At 37.8% G+C, this 15,261-nt stretch overlaps 1 protein-coding gene across 1 annotated transcript; it reads left to right on the top strand.

Annotated features, from left to right (window-relative positions):
* The first annotated feature begins 364 nt into the window (after positions 1-364).
* Positions 365-14,138, top strand: TNFSF13B (TNF superfamily member 13b). The gene is made up of 6 exons (XM_064144035.1): positions 365-682; positions 765-870; positions 10,285-10,341; positions 10,970-11,082; positions 11,179-11,329; positions 13,683-14,138. Exons 1-6 carry the CDS (start codon positions 365-367, stop codon positions 13,793-13,795), a joined length of 858 nt encoding a protein of 285 aa, XP_064000105.1. The 3' UTR covers positions 13,796-14,138.
* The last annotated feature ends 1,123 nt before the right edge of the window (positions 14,139-15,261 follow it).

Genomic DNA, 15,261 nt, shown 5'->3' with positions numbered 1-15,261 from the left:
CAGGGGCGGCAGCTGTGCCTAAACATAAAGATAATGGGAAACAGTAATAGCAAGTTGTCACATAAATAAATAGTTGAAAGTGAAAGGAGGAAGGTAGCTCGAGCAAGCAGGTCATGAGAAAGTATTCATTGCCAAAATGCAGCACACAAAGAAAAAAGCTAATTGGAAACGGCATCTTAGATGTTCACTCTGTACATTAAGTTTAATGGTTCTATCAACAGCTTCATATGACAGGAAATGATCTGGGCGTTTTTTGCGCTTATTCTGGATGCCCTTAGTTTCAGAGAGCAACCGGTAAGATGGATTGCACCTCGGAAAGGGACAGCTGAATTCTCCCTCTGGCTTTAGTGAGGCAAGAACAGCGATGAAATCCGTGGACTGTATGCACGTCATCCAACAGAAGGATTCCACCTCTGCCCCTCCTGGTGCTGCTTCAGGCACTACGGGACTTTTTTCTGTCACATTCCTGTGGCTTGCAATGCTCCTGTCCTCTTGTCTTGCAGCAGCGTCTCTTTATCATGTTATCACTCTGAAAACAGAACTAGAAGCTCTGCGCAGCGAGCTGATCTACAGGGTCCAGGCAAGGTCTCCGTTAGACCTGCCGCCCACATCCCCGGCTGAAAATAAAGCTGGTACTCCTGTTTCTGCCTTCTTCCAAGTGTCTGCAGCTGGCTCCAGGCAGGTAAGCTGGGAGGGTTGGTTTGTGGCTTGCAGGGGATAAGTAAATGAGGCTCATTCCACTGACCCTTACTTCTCCCTGTTAGGAGAACAGGCTTCCTGGTCCTGGCCCTGCTGAAAGCTTCCAAAAGGAAATCTGGAGTAGCAGCAGAAACAGGGGCAGAAGGTCTGTTATCCACACAGAACAAACAGGTAAACAGCACCCACTGGAGTGGGTTGGGATGCCACAGTTGGATATCATCCTGAGGAAAGTTGCGGTGCTTGATTTGTGTCTTCTCTTGTCAGCTGATTTACACTTCCAGAGCCTGTTATGGTTTCCATAGTTATTACCAAATGAATGGTGTTAGCTGTAGTCATATTCTCATGAGGTTACCACACTGTATAAGGCGTCAGATGTGCTGTCTGCAGGTTGAATTTGAAGCATTACATCTCAAACCTGTTTCTGTAATGGAGATATATCTTGATGATACAATAGAATGGGAGTATGGCAACTTTAAATCATTCAGATAGTAAATTGCTCTGTTCTAAGTCTGTCAGTCTCAACTGAGGGTAATCCCTAACTTTTCTCTCTCTGATCAATGGTAACTTAACAATGTTTAGTCATTTTTTTTCTGGGAAAACACATTAATCTTAAAAGAGAGAAATAGAAAGAAAGCTCTTTAGCTTTAGGGAGGTAGGAGATTTCAAAGACAAAGCTTGGTTTGTACCTGTCAAAACAGACAGGCTGTGAGGACTTCAGAAGTATGATTTCTACCTTAAAACAATCTGTTAATTATAAAATTAGTACAGGCATGGCTATCCAGTGTAATTTTTTTCTGTTATGGCCTATTTAAAAGATGCTGCAGAGAACATTGAAGACCTCTGATGTGTGTTATAATATTGGAATATTAATGGCATATATTTGTTCCCTTTGGGAATAAAATACCTGGGTTTTTTTTGTTTGTTTTCTCTTTTTATCTTTTCTCCATCTTTTTTTTTTTTTTTTTCCTTTCCAAGCACAATGATGCCTGATAGGACAAAATACAGAATTTTATAGTGACAGCTCGCATACATACCACACTTGCAGTGAGTAAATATAAATGCTCATGAGTTGCTAAATGCATTCACAGTATCACAGTATTATCAGGGTTGGAAGAGACCTCACAGATCATCAAGTCCAACCCTTTACCACAGAGCTCAAGGCTAGACCATGGCACCAAGTGCCACGTCCAGTCCTGCCTTGATTTGGTCCACTTACAAATACTTCTAGCATTTTTAACTGAAGAAAGCTGATGTCTTAAGTTATTAATAGAGGAGACTGAAATTTGTGGGTAAAAACTAAATCAAATGTTGCTTAAAATGTGCTTCTGAGTGAGTATTTCATGTGAAATGTATTCACTTAATATTCAGCAAGCAAAATGAAATCTCTGTTCTGGAGTATAATCATTCTAACTGTGTCCAATACTCTTGAAGGAGAATATTAATTCAGGACATCACCCAGGATCTGTAAGTCTAAATGGACTTTATTCTAGTTCATTACTTTGATTCAGAGCCTTGGATAAGAGTGATTTCACAAACAGGGCTGAGGGCAAGATTGCTTAGATTGTATTTCTCGCAGCCTGTTTCCTGCACAGGAACTACAGAGCTTCCCTGCTCTCCCCACCCTACCATCTCCTGAATAAAAGCTAGTGATCTAAAGCACAAGTGTCATAAAAAATAAGAAGACATGTCCTTTTTAGAATGAATCTTGTAACAGCAGTATTCTGCAAGTTACCCAGGTCACTTCAGGGTAGTTTTCATCTTTATCCTTATTGCTGTTTGAGAGTGTGTGGAGGGAGAGGAGGGTCTTAGGCTCCTCAGCTGTTCTTCTGATAGACTTAAATTCTTCTCATCAGGTAACCTCTGATTATAATTATTTACCTTTAGCCCCATAAAATTCTAATTAAGGTACTTATTTCTGTGAGTTTGGAGTTTGCTTTGTTTTATTTTTAAAACCCAGCTGGCTTTAAACTTCTTTAGGATGGATGACAGAAAACAGAGTATAAACACTCACTTTAAAGGGAAAAGTGACATAGGCTGCCCCTACTACAAAACTGCTAACACAATCATCATATTTTTGTACATTAAAAATAATTTTAAAAAAAGAAATAAAGTAAATTACAAATCTTGCATTTGCATTACATATCCTGCATAAAAGGTCATCTCCTAGGATTATCTTTCTGCCAGCTCTAGTTTGAACAAATAAGGTTTGTCAGGATTCAGTATGCTGTTCCATTTTGTCATACCACATTTCACCAGTGACCGTGAAACTAAACTGGCCAATGATAAATTTTGTTTCAGTGGAGTGAGTTAAGAGATCACGGTGTTGTTCATGGTGCTGAATCCTGTCTGTTAGCTGGTCATGTATACAGAATTACTACCCCTGCATTTTAATCTTCTTCTGTTCACTTCTCTGTACTAGAATCTTGACAGTCTTTCAATCATCCTGCAGATGCACTGAACTCGTTCTGGTGCAATGGCAGATAAATCAGTAGGTTGAGTGAGGTGCATTGTTCCTGTCCTATTTCTGTTTGCTTCAACATCTCAGAGTCTGCTCTCATAATTAATTGTTGATCAATAATTTATCACAGACCAATTCCTTAGAAAGTGAATACTTGAAAATACCACTGATGTACAATTACTTCTTTAGTGCTTCATCAGAGAGAAAAAGTAAATCAAAGAACCATTGTTTTATTTATAAATAAAATTGTGTCCTGATTCTGTTGTATTTTTATACTTTAATTATTAAATTGAATTGATGCCCCATGATTTATACTTTAATTATTAAATTGAATTGATACCCCATGATTTATACTTTAATTATTAAATTGAATTGATACCCCACGATTCATACTTTAATTATTAAATTGAATTGGTACCCCACGATTTAGACTTTAATTATTAAATTGAATTGATACCCCATGATTTATACTTTAATTATTAAATTGAATTGATACCCCACGATTTATACTTTAATTATTAAATTGAATTGATACCCCACGATTCAGACTTTAATTATTAAATTGAATTGATACCCCACGATTCAGACTTTAATTATTAAATTGAATTGATACCCCATGATTCATACTTTAATTATTAAATTGAATTGATACCCCATGATTCATACTTTAATTATTAAATTGAATTGATACCCCATGATTCTTTCTAGGCCCCATACAGCTCTTCTTGAGCATGTGGAACTCCTATTTTAGTTTTTTTTTCCTATTACCTTGATGTTGTGTGCATAAAAGAATCCTGAGAATAGAATAGAATATTAGAATTCTGATTAGAATAGAATGTTAAAATAGAATATTAGAATTCTGATTAAAGAGACAACTGAATGAAAATGGATCTAACACAGTGTTGTTCCTTCGTATTTTTGTGAGGTGTTAATTTCTCTGTGTTTGTGGATAAAACTATTAGTCACCAGTAGCTCTACATTTTGTGTCTTGAGAAAATTTCTCTCTCAAGCAGGTTGAAGAGTTTTGTTTTCAAGCATCAGTTCCAAGTAAAGGCATAGAGTTAGCAGTCAGGAGCAGAGTTCTTGATGCAATGAGTGGGAGTTAATGGGTGAGTTTTGAAAGATACATATTATTACTATGCAGGCAGATAGATCATCTAACCACTTCTGTCAAATGTCATATATCTTCAGATGCATTTTCTCAGAGTAGTAGTAGTTTCCTTCAATTGAACCAAATGCCAATATTTCCCCTTCATTGCCTCAAACAAACACACAAATATTTCAGCATGCCTAGAAGACTACATCTGTGAACTGTTTCAGGCAACATGCAATGAAGGCAGTCCAAAATTACACTTTAATATTAATGTTGAGACTAACACCACAAAAATGTACCCAACATTGGCCTGTAGTCTATAACTCTCATACCATAGAAGCAGATACTGCAACAGACACAATCACAGAATAGTCAGAATTGGAAGGGACCTCAAGGATCATCTAGTTCCAACCCCTACTGCCATGGGCACAGACACCTTCCACGAGATCAGGTTGCTCAGAGCCGCATCCAGCCTGGCCTTAAAGACATGCAGGGATGAGGCTTCCACCACCTCCCTGGGCAACCAGTGCCAGTGTCTCACCACCTTCATGGTGAAGAACTTCTTCCCAGGAAGGTGGTGGAATCACCATCCCAGGAGGTGTTCAAGTAAAGCCTGGATGAGGCACTTAGTGCCATGGTCTAGTTGACTGGCTAGGGCTGGGTGCTAGGTTGTACTGGATGATCTTGGAGGTCTCTTCCAACCTGGTTGATTCTGTGATTCTATGATATAAAGGAAAACAGCCACACAACAAAAACCTCTCCTGAATTTTACCCTGTTCACAATTCTCGATTACCTTGCCTGTGTGTTTCTCTCTAAGGTGGATGTGTGCTTGAGTTCAGGAGCAAAATATGGGGTTTGTTACCTAAGTCAGTTCAATATATGAATGCCATTTCATTTACACACTCTCTCTGTGCCCTTTTCTAAGTATTGTGCAATTACAATTCCTATGGCCAACTAGGCCAGTGAGCATCAGTCTTCTGTAAACTGAAATTCAAGTGACATTCTGCTGTGAACAGCCTGGAGCACCCTTGGACTATATTTACTCTGGTATATTGAGGTTACTCTATCTCAACCATTCTGATTGCATATATAGATGCAACTGAGGAGAAATTCTAAGCCACTCCACAAAGTGAGGCAGACTAACCTGCTGCATGTCTTGGCAATTATTCTTGTTTTGCTAGCTGCTACTGGGTTCTACTCCAATATCAGTTATGTCTGTGGGAAATAATTTTTTATTGCCACACAAGCACGGGGCATAAGTTGTGAGAATTTTGCCACTGCTCTTGGTGCTTTACTGGCCAATTGATGTGTTTGTTTTACTGGTTAAAAGCATTTTGAATGCAGGTTATTGTTTTAGATCTCTGTGATGGATAACAAGAAATTCTACAAGTGGAACTTGACTTTAGTGATATTTTAATTGAGAAACCTACGTTTTTGTTACTAATCTAAACAAATGCCACACATAAAATTCCCTTAGCAAGTATTCGGAAGATGACTTCTTATTTTATTGTTTGGAGAAGGGAAGTAGAAGAGTTCTCTTAATAAGAAAAACAAAACCAAAACCAAACAAAGCCTACTTCTTGAAAAGATATGTTATCCTTTTTTGCTTCTGCTGACAAATGTCTGACTCAAAAGGAAGCAAGCCTTTCTAAGTGAAAGAAAATTACTTGCTACAATGCCTGCAATTTTACTTGAAGAATTTCACTGAATGAATCAGTGCTCTCTATTATGCAGAACACTGCAATCAAAAATAGACAAAGGCTTTAATTTTTCAAAACAATCTTCTGCTTTATACTGTGTAATAGAAGCCTACATAAAGTAGTCTTAATTCTTAGTAAATTGTTTCTGTGTTAGTCTGACTGTAACATGTCAGTGTCTGTTAAGGTCAATATAATGTTAACAACACTTCAAAGGTGTCTATGAGATCTGAGTCATATCTGTGACTGTGGCCAAACCATTTTAGCACATAGGCTGATTTAATCCACGGTCAATGCCATATAAGGACATCATTAAGTAGCCTAAAATTACCCAGACTGTAAAAATGCACAAGTAAGAAGTAAAATATCTGTTGTGATGAGAAATTAAGAAATTTAAGGAAGAACTGGAAACTGTTGAAGAACATGCATATAATTTCTAAACTGAATTATCCAGTGTTTATGTGTGTTTTGGGAAGTCTACAGAGAACAAATCTAGACCAAAAAAGGAACCTAATAAGCAAGTCTGGGTTTTAAAGCTCAGGGGTTTTGCTTGTTTTTACTTCAGCAAAAAACTGAGGTAGATGTCTCAGGCTGCAAATGTCAAAACTTTAATTTGTATGCATGGGTTCATAGATAAACTCAATTTTTAAAATGCATTAGGAAAGCAAACTGCAAAATATTAAAATGATGAAGCAAATCAAATAAAAACAAAACTTACACAGGATAGCAAATTTTATTTTATCAATATCAGATTTTTAATCACTTGGATAGGCAGAAGGCTGCTGCAAAATAAGGCTTTTTTGGTTTTTTTTTGGTAAAATTGTGGTTGAATTGCTAACACAGTGGAGAACTACACATTTCCTGTGCACGCTGTGATTTCTAATGCCATCTGGAGTCACCAAATTCTTCAGAATTGGCTGCTCTATTCATGGAAGGAGACAGCCACAGGCTCTGAAATGTTCTTCTCCCTAACCTCACCTCACAGAGCTGTTAAAATCATTAATAAAGAAAAAAAAACAAAGTTCATCAAAACAAATCTTATTATATAAAGTCATAAAAAGTTGTGGCACACTTTGTTTTCTAGATACCCTCTGTTTTATACAGCTAGACCTCATGTTGACACTCAGACTAGATATTTTCTCGTATTTTTAAGAAGTGTTTTGAAAATCTTCTATTCTGCTTGAATTATTAATTACTCAATATTCTCTAGATTAAAAACTGATGCTCAGGTTTGATGTACGCTGGGCTGAAGGACGCTCAGGTAGACTTTTTGGTTGCTTATATGCTCAGTACTGACAGTAACTATTCACCCCATGTATTGTAATGCTTTTATTCTTGTTATCATCTTTAGGTAAGATTAGGATTTTTCTTGGAGCAGAATTGCTAACATTTCTTACTAACTTTTTAACTGAAAATACCCATTAATTTACTCAGAAAACACATCCTGTATATCCAGGTATTGTCTTTAATATTAGTGTGGTTTACTCTGAATTTGTTTCGATTATATAGTTTTACACAAGCATGTAGGTAGCTCCACTGAGGTCCAAGTGAAGTGCTTGTATGTACCACTGAGGTCGAAGTGAAGTGCTTGTATGCACCACTGAGGTCGAAGTGAAGCGCTTGTATGCACCACTGAGGTCGAAGTGAAGCGCTTGTATGCACCACTGAGGTCGAAGTGAAGCGCTTGTATGCACCACTGAGGTCGAAGTGAAGCGCTTGTATGCACCACTGAGGTCGAAGTGAAGTGCTTGTATGCACCACTGAGGTCGAAGTGAAGTGCTTGTATGCACCACTGAGGTCGAAGTGAAGTGCTTGTATGCACCACTGAGGTCGAAGTGAAGCGCTTTTATGTATCACTGAGGTCAAAGTGAAGTGCTTGTATGTACTAGAAACACTTAAGCATCAATCTTGGCTTCTGAACACTTTTTTGACGCATGTTGTAGTTCGATGTCTCAAACACTGTTTTAGGTATGATTTGTCAAGAAAAAAAAGAGGCAAAAAGCATCTTACTATATTATGTGGAGCCTTATTTCTGCATACACTTTTAAGTGTCACTTTTCTTTTTTTGGAGTATAGAAGGAGATTTGCTATCTGCAGAATGAAGCAAAATTGGTTGTGTTTTAAAAAGGTGGGAAAGACCTTAGAGTGTACTGAATTTGCTGATTTTAGTGAATAGCAGTTCTCAACAAGCCAGACTGGTACTTCAGTGCTGTGAAAAAGTGAAATATAAATCCAGACAGACAGACTGTGAATCAGGATTGTTTCAAGAATGCTTATCAAGTTGACAGCGCAGATGTAACAGGAGTTGCTGAAATACTACTAGCTGGTACCCAGCAGGATAGTAGCCGGTCAGTGTGAATCATAACAAGTCCTCTCTTACTTGGCTAGTGGAAAATTCAGTAGCCACACTAGTGAGGACTTCCAAAAGCAGAAATGAGAATTTATCTTACTGAAAGACTAGAGAATTGGCAAATTTCATTCAGTAGGAAGGGCCTTTGCTGCAAATGAGAGTGAACCTCGTGACAAAAGTTGCCTGATGTGCAATTCCAGAACATTGTGCTTTGATTTTATTTGGAGGCTTCTTTTTCAGAAAATTCTGGTTTAGTGTGACACAAAAATGGTAAAAGTATAATAACTTTCTCAGTTCTGTTTTCACTTGATTTTACTATTCTTTATCAGAAGGCACAGAATTCAGGCACCTTTAAGTTTTTGGTTTGAAAAATCTGTTGATTTTCACATGTTAATGATGAATATTGATAGAACTCAAGAACATATTCCTGTGCAGGAGCACATTTCCATCAAATTAATTAGGACTCATAGGCTGTGTGATTATTGTGGCATTGGAATGTTCCCAGATGCGTGCAGCAAACTTTGTCTGCTGCCAGTGCAGCCTCTTCTGGACTATTCAGGCAGGCCACTTTGAAAAGTAGGTTGCTTTTCACCCAGATCCTCTCAGTATCTGCTCTGCAGTGAGAGGTTTATGCTGCTGGGCACTTGGTTGCACACATGGGTACAACCAGCTGATGTAGGCACAGGCGTAGGGCACTACTCATTACAGCAAGAGTGACTAAATCTGACTCACAGCATTCTTACCTGGAAAGAAATCCAAAATGGAGATTCAGCAATCCACAGCAGATTTGCATTTTCCTCTCAACACTTAATGAATTCATTTGTTTTCATCAAGTGCAGTAAATATTACTACACTGTTTTCCAGCCTTTGAAGTAGCACTGGAACCACATGTTTTCATTAGAATCTGCTCTAAGCAAATACAATTGTCTTTTGGGTTTTTTTTCTTTCATCCTGTTCTCTAACAGTTCTGCTTAACAGGTTTTTTGTTTTGGTTTGGCAGTCATCTCTGTATCTTTCTTCCTCATCTCAGTATAGATTGATAAAATGTGGGTATCTGAAAATCATGGTGGAAGTATATCTGTATAGATTTCAACAATTTATTTTGAAAGTGCTATGCAACCAGTATATGTGAGTCATATTTTACAGCAACTATTACTGCAAATTGATTTCTTTAAATACTATGGTAACCATCATTAGACAACCTTATATCCGTCATAGCTGGGAGAGCTGGAGGGGATTTAACCTTTTGCTTAGAAAATGAACAAAGCTAATTAATTTCATGATTCCTCCCTCATTTGACTTACTGCTACATTTTTCTATTATATAAGGACTAGAGATTAAAACAAGCATTCCTTGTGCTGCTATCTGAGGCATTCTACTTAGCTGGAGCTGGGGTTGTTTAGCCTAGAGAAGAGGAGGCTCAAGGATGACCTCATTGCTGTCTGCAACTACCTGAAGGGACATTGTAGCCAGGTGGGGGGTGGCCTCTTCTCCCAGGCAACCAGCAACAGAACAAGGGGACACAGTCTCAAGTTGTTCCTGGGGAAGTACAGGCTGGATGTTAGGAGGAAGTTCTTGACAGAGAGAGTGATTGGCATTGGAATGGGCTGCCCAGGGGGGTGGTGGAGTCACCGTCCCTGGAGGTGTTCAAGAAAAGACTGGATGAGGCACTTGGTGCCATGGTCTAGTTGAGTGGCTAGGGCTGGGTGCTAGGTTGGACTGGATGATCTTGGAGGTCTCTTCCAACCTGGTTGGTTCTATGATTTTATGATTCTAACTCTATGACTCTACGAAAGTTATCCAGTATGCAGTGGTATGATTTTGTTTGACTAAGATGTGTGTTAAAATGAGTAGATCATGTTTTTAAATCACAAGACTGCAAGAAGGTTTTGGGTTTTTTATGTCTTGTGTCACTAGTTAGAAAAGTGTACTCTATTCTATTACTGATTTCTGTCTCCTTGGTTTCAAAATGCTTTCACTTTGCAGTGCTGCAGGCCTGCTTGCAACTGATCGCTGACAGCAAAAGTGACATCCAACAGAACGGTAAGAATATGTTCTGTGATTTATAGCTAACTATTGTACATATTAACTCTTTCATCCTATTTTTATCCAACTTCAAAGCAGGAACTGATTATGACACCAAATTAAAAACAAAATAAAACCCTGAAACACCAAACAGCACAAAATAAAACAAACCAAACCCCCAAAAGTGCTCCAAACAAACAAAACCCACAACACAAAACCAAACCCAAGACAAAACCAAAACGGTTCCCTGTGTCTGAACATCTCTTGCAAGAGAGGTGTGTTGTATTTCTGTATTACCTTTTACCTTGTGTATTTCTGTATATACAAGGTAAATATATATTTAGAAGGTAATTATATATTTCTTACCGATATATTTCTGTCTATAACTGTATGTACTGTAAATATCTGCTTGTATATTCTGCTAAGATGTAAATAATAAGCTTCATTTAATTCCCACAGCTGTCTGAGTCTAGTCTGGGTGATTTCCAAACTGTGGGGGGGCGAGTAACACCCAAATCATCACAAACCCTTTTACAGTAAGACCTGAAGTATTGACTAAAAGTCAATTTTGTTGATTTTTTTGCCACAGGAAAATGAAGAAAGTAACTTTTCTTTCTGATTAACCAAAACTTATTGCTTCTTATAGACGATTCAAGCATTGTCCCTTGGCTTCTGAGCTTTAAACGTGGAACAGCTCTGGAAGAACAAGGAAATAAAATAGTGATCAAAGAAACAGGATATTTTTTCATATACGGCCAGGTGAGAAAGCTCAATTCATTTCAGCATGTGACTCATGAAAGGATTTTTAGTGTCTTCATACAATATGTTTGAAATCCACACCTCTTCATTCTTTAGGTTTTATATACAGATACAACATTTGCTATGGGACATCTAATACAGAGGAAGAAGGCCCACGTGTTTGGTGACGACCTCAGCTTGGTGACATTGTTTCGTTGCATCCAAAATATGCCACAGTCTTATCCGAATAATTCTTGCTATACTGCTGGTAATCATCTAAGTTTTACTTTTGTTTACAAATTAATTGCATCAAATAGAATCTGTAGCATTGGGTGGCTAAGTATTATGGCAGCTATCAAGAAAATAGACTGTATTCATGGATCTGGTTAATCATTTAATTACAGGATAGTTTTGTTTTTAATTATGGTTTTATATAACGTATCAGCAGTTGGAGAGCATTCATTTAACTTTAATAATCTGAATAATCTGACCCATTCCCTTTTCTCTGCTGATTATATAGTAGATAATAATATCTATAATAATATCTATAATAATAATGATATCATCTATTAATAATAGATAATAATATATTATCTATTATAATGTAACACAGTATCACCAAGGTTGGAAGAGACCTCACAGATCATCAAGTCCAACCCTCTACCACAGAGCTCAAGGCTAGACCATGGCACCAAGTGCCACGTCCAACCTTGCCTTGAACTGCCCCAGGGACGGCGACTCCACCACCTCCCTGGGCAGCCCATTCCAGTGTCCAATGACTCTCTCAGTGAAGAACTTTCTCCTCACCTCCAGCCTAAATTTCCCCTGGCGCAGCCTAAGGCTGTGTCCTCTTGTTCTGGCGCTGGCCACCTGAGAGAAGAGAGCAACCTCCCCCTGGCCACAACCACCCTTCAGGTAGTTGTAGACAGCAATAAGGTATATTATAATACGTTATATATCTATTAGAATATATAATAGATATTTTGGTGCCTTCAGTTAGGTATCTGAAGCAGGCAAAAGGATTATATACCGCCCTTATTGAGGAACTCGGTTTAACTTAGGGATTGAATTCCACATTTAGTTATTCAACAAAACATTTAAGAGCTATGTTTTGCTTTAAACCATCATACATTAATTTCAGTTACTCAAGTTTTGCAGACCACACAGTGGGATTTTTCAAAGACATTTCTTATCAGCTTCATTCTCTGCTTTTTACAGTGGCTAATGCAGAGGAAAATTGTTAGCTGAAAAAAAAACTTAGTTGAAAAGTAGTTAATCCCTATAAGGAGCTCTTTATCACTGTGCAGCTTAGAAATACCACAAGAAAGACCAATTACAATATTTAATGCAGGTCTGACAGGCTCGATGTTCGCTATTCCTGAAGCAACCTTCAAGACATGGCATATTAAATCCTGTTTTGGTAGCTCTTACCTGCCTGTCTTTCCTCCTTTGTGATGGATTTAAGGGTTTTCTCTATTTCCCAACAAGACCTGCATGAATAAAAACTACAGTTTTTCTCCAGTGTCTCATGAAAAGGGAGTTACGTTCAGTTACAGCATTGATTATTATCAAGGAATGACATGAAACAAATGGGATGGTGAAATAAGCTGGTTTGTTGTTTGTTTCCCAAATAAAAATAAACAAGCTCTTCCCACTGTCAATTGACACTGTCTGAACATTTTCTTCCACTTCCTGCCTCTCTAATGACAGATTCTGGCACCAAACAAAACTAAGGTTTAATCTATCCTTTTATTTCAAACTTGTGTTACTCCTCCCCATTTCTTAAATATCCTGCTACTTCACAGTTCCTTCTTCCCAAATTCCCACCTTTCTTTCTTCACCTTGTGAACCAGAACTCAGCTGCATTGTCTCATGCTATTGAGCATGTGTTATTGCAGATGTTAGGTGTGCTCTCGGCTCAGTGACTGCACCTGAAGACAGGGTGCATTTGGTTGTCACATCAGCTGATGTGTGCCTGGCAGGAAGCAGACTTTTGTGCCCTACTGTTGCAGTAGATCAGCTGATGTCTGGTAACTTCGTTTGTTTGGTAGAGCTCAAGAGACCTCCTCTAGAAGTGTGCAAACTGTCTGGTCTAGAAGCAGCAATACCCAATGATGACACACTGACTGCAACTTCACCATAGCATGAGGAATCTCTGTCTACCACTGTTAAAAATTATTGCAGCATTTGCTAAAGTGAACTGTGATGTCCTGCATGCAGGAGTGGAAAGTAGCTTCAGCTCCACAGAGGATGTGAAGCATCAGCTTTGGAAAGGTTACAATTTGTAATATAGTGTCTAAAGGGGAAAAAATGTACTCATATTTTACACAGGAGAGAAAAGACAGGCTTGTATTTGTAAGATTATGTGAAATAAGGTGTTCAAGAGAAGACTGGATGAGGTACTTAGTGCCATGGTCTAGTTGACTGAACAGGGCTGGGTGCTAGGTTGGACTGGATGATCTTGGAGGTCTCTTCCATCCTGACTGATTCTATGATTCTAAATGTCTTTCTATGAGTCTAGATGTCTTTTTATATATAATTTAATAATATAATGTTGGTGGGGTTTTATATATATATATACTTTTTATTTTAACTTTAAAATATTCCAAATCTTTTACCAGGCATTGCAAAATTAGAAGAAGGGGATGAGCTTCAACTTACAATACCACGGAGAAGGGCCAAAATATCCTTGGATGGAGATGGCACTTTTTTTGGTGCAGTTAGGCTGCTCTGAAGCCCACCATTTCTGTTATCATGCTTAATGCACTTGTTTTTCTTTCCTATGCCTTTGTCAGAAAAACTCAATAAATAAATAAATGGATGGTAATAAAACTGCCAAATCTCTCCCCACCCACCACCAGCTTCTGAGAACTTTTCTTCATTTGAATAAGCAAAGCCAAAACAGGAAACAGATATACTTGTGAGATGTAACCATCATATGATTACCAGAAAGCAAATTTGGTTTAAGCAACGATAAACTGCAAACAACAACTGTAAAGTAATGGGGGTTTGGCTTTGAAATAATTTCTCATCCATAAGGCAGACCAAAGAAGAAGCTGACCATGGAAGTTTGACATAGAAGGGATCACTGACTATCAAATTATTATGATTAAAAAATACAGCTCATCTTAAAAGTTCTATACTTCATCAATGAAGTGTTTGTAGTGTCAGATATAGGGAGGAAGCATCAAACAGTAGATTCCTCATCACAAAATTGAGGTTCTGCACAGTTTTGGGTGGGTCATTTTGTTTGTTTGGGGGTTTTGTTTGTTTGTTTGGGGGTGTTTTGTTTGTGTGGTTGTTGGGAGGTTTTAATTGATTTCATTGCTTCATTTGGGGTTTTGTTTGTTTTTCCCTTTGACACCAAGATTTTGGTGAAGGGGAAAAAAAGTCCAAATGTATGAGATAATGAAAACAAATTTCTTAGACATGTACAGAATAATACTCACTGCTTGCTTCTTCCCTGTGAGTAGAAGTTAATAAAATCTATTAGTATTTTCTGATTGGAATTAATTTCACTGGAAAAAAGGTCCTTTGAGATGCTCCAACAGCTCAATATTCAAAGCATTACTACTCATCAAGGAATATGTATATACTTCTATGTGAGGTAGGCAGGGGGGAAGCACATGGAATTTAGACACAACACAATAGGTGGAGTTGCATTTTTTACCCTCATCATTTAATAACTTCTGTAGCCATATATAGCTATTGTATATATATATGCAGTATATATATGTATATATGAAAATATGTGCACACACACAGAGAAATCTTTGACATCTGGGCATAGAGTAGTATCTTCTTTTGAAAACTTTATCCAATGAAAATATCTATTTTTTTTCCTCTTGTTTCCTGCTGGGATCCATTGTAAGCAACATAGTAACAAGAAAAATGCAATAAACCTGGAACTAGCATACAACTAAAAATATACATTTCTATCTTAGAAACCTGGGCTCAGCCTCTGGGGTAACTATAGACTTTTTCTGCAGTTTTGAATGGTGCTTAACTCTGTTTTACAAGTAGCCCAGACCTGTAGTATGATTAAACAGATGTCTTTTGGGCAGGGAAGGGTTGTTAGTTTGTGTGTTTTCAGCTTTGATTTTGGTTTGGTTTTTTTTGGTCTTTTTCTTCTGTATGTCTGCTTTGTTTAGTAGATAAGATTTACATCTTTTTTGCCCCAAGAATCCATGTCCACTGCAT

Source organism: Pogoniulus pusillus, chromosome 5, assembly GCF_015220805.1.
Source record: "Pogoniulus pusillus isolate bPogPus1 chromosome 5, bPogPus1.pri, whole genome shotgun sequence".
NCBI classification, from domain to species: domain Eukaryota; kingdom Metazoa; phylum Chordata; class Aves; order Piciformes; family Lybiidae; genus Pogoniulus; species Pogoniulus pusillus.
The sequence above is the reverse complement of the archived record's forward strand: the minus strand, read 5'-3'. Positions and strand labels throughout refer to the sequence as shown.

Coding starts and splice junctions, on each gene's coding strand:
- TNFSF13B (XM_064144035.1), top strand. CDS start 365: ATGAAATCCGTGGACTGTATGCACGTCATCCAACAGAAGGATTCCACC. Junction 683..764: donor CTGCAGCTGGCTCCAGGCAG/GTAAGCTGGGAG, acceptor TCTCCCTGTTAG/GAGAACAGGCTTCCTGGTCC. Junction 871..10,284: donor TATCCACACAGAACAAACAG/GTAAACAGCACC, acceptor TTCACTTTGCAG/TGCTGCAGGCCTGCTTGCAA.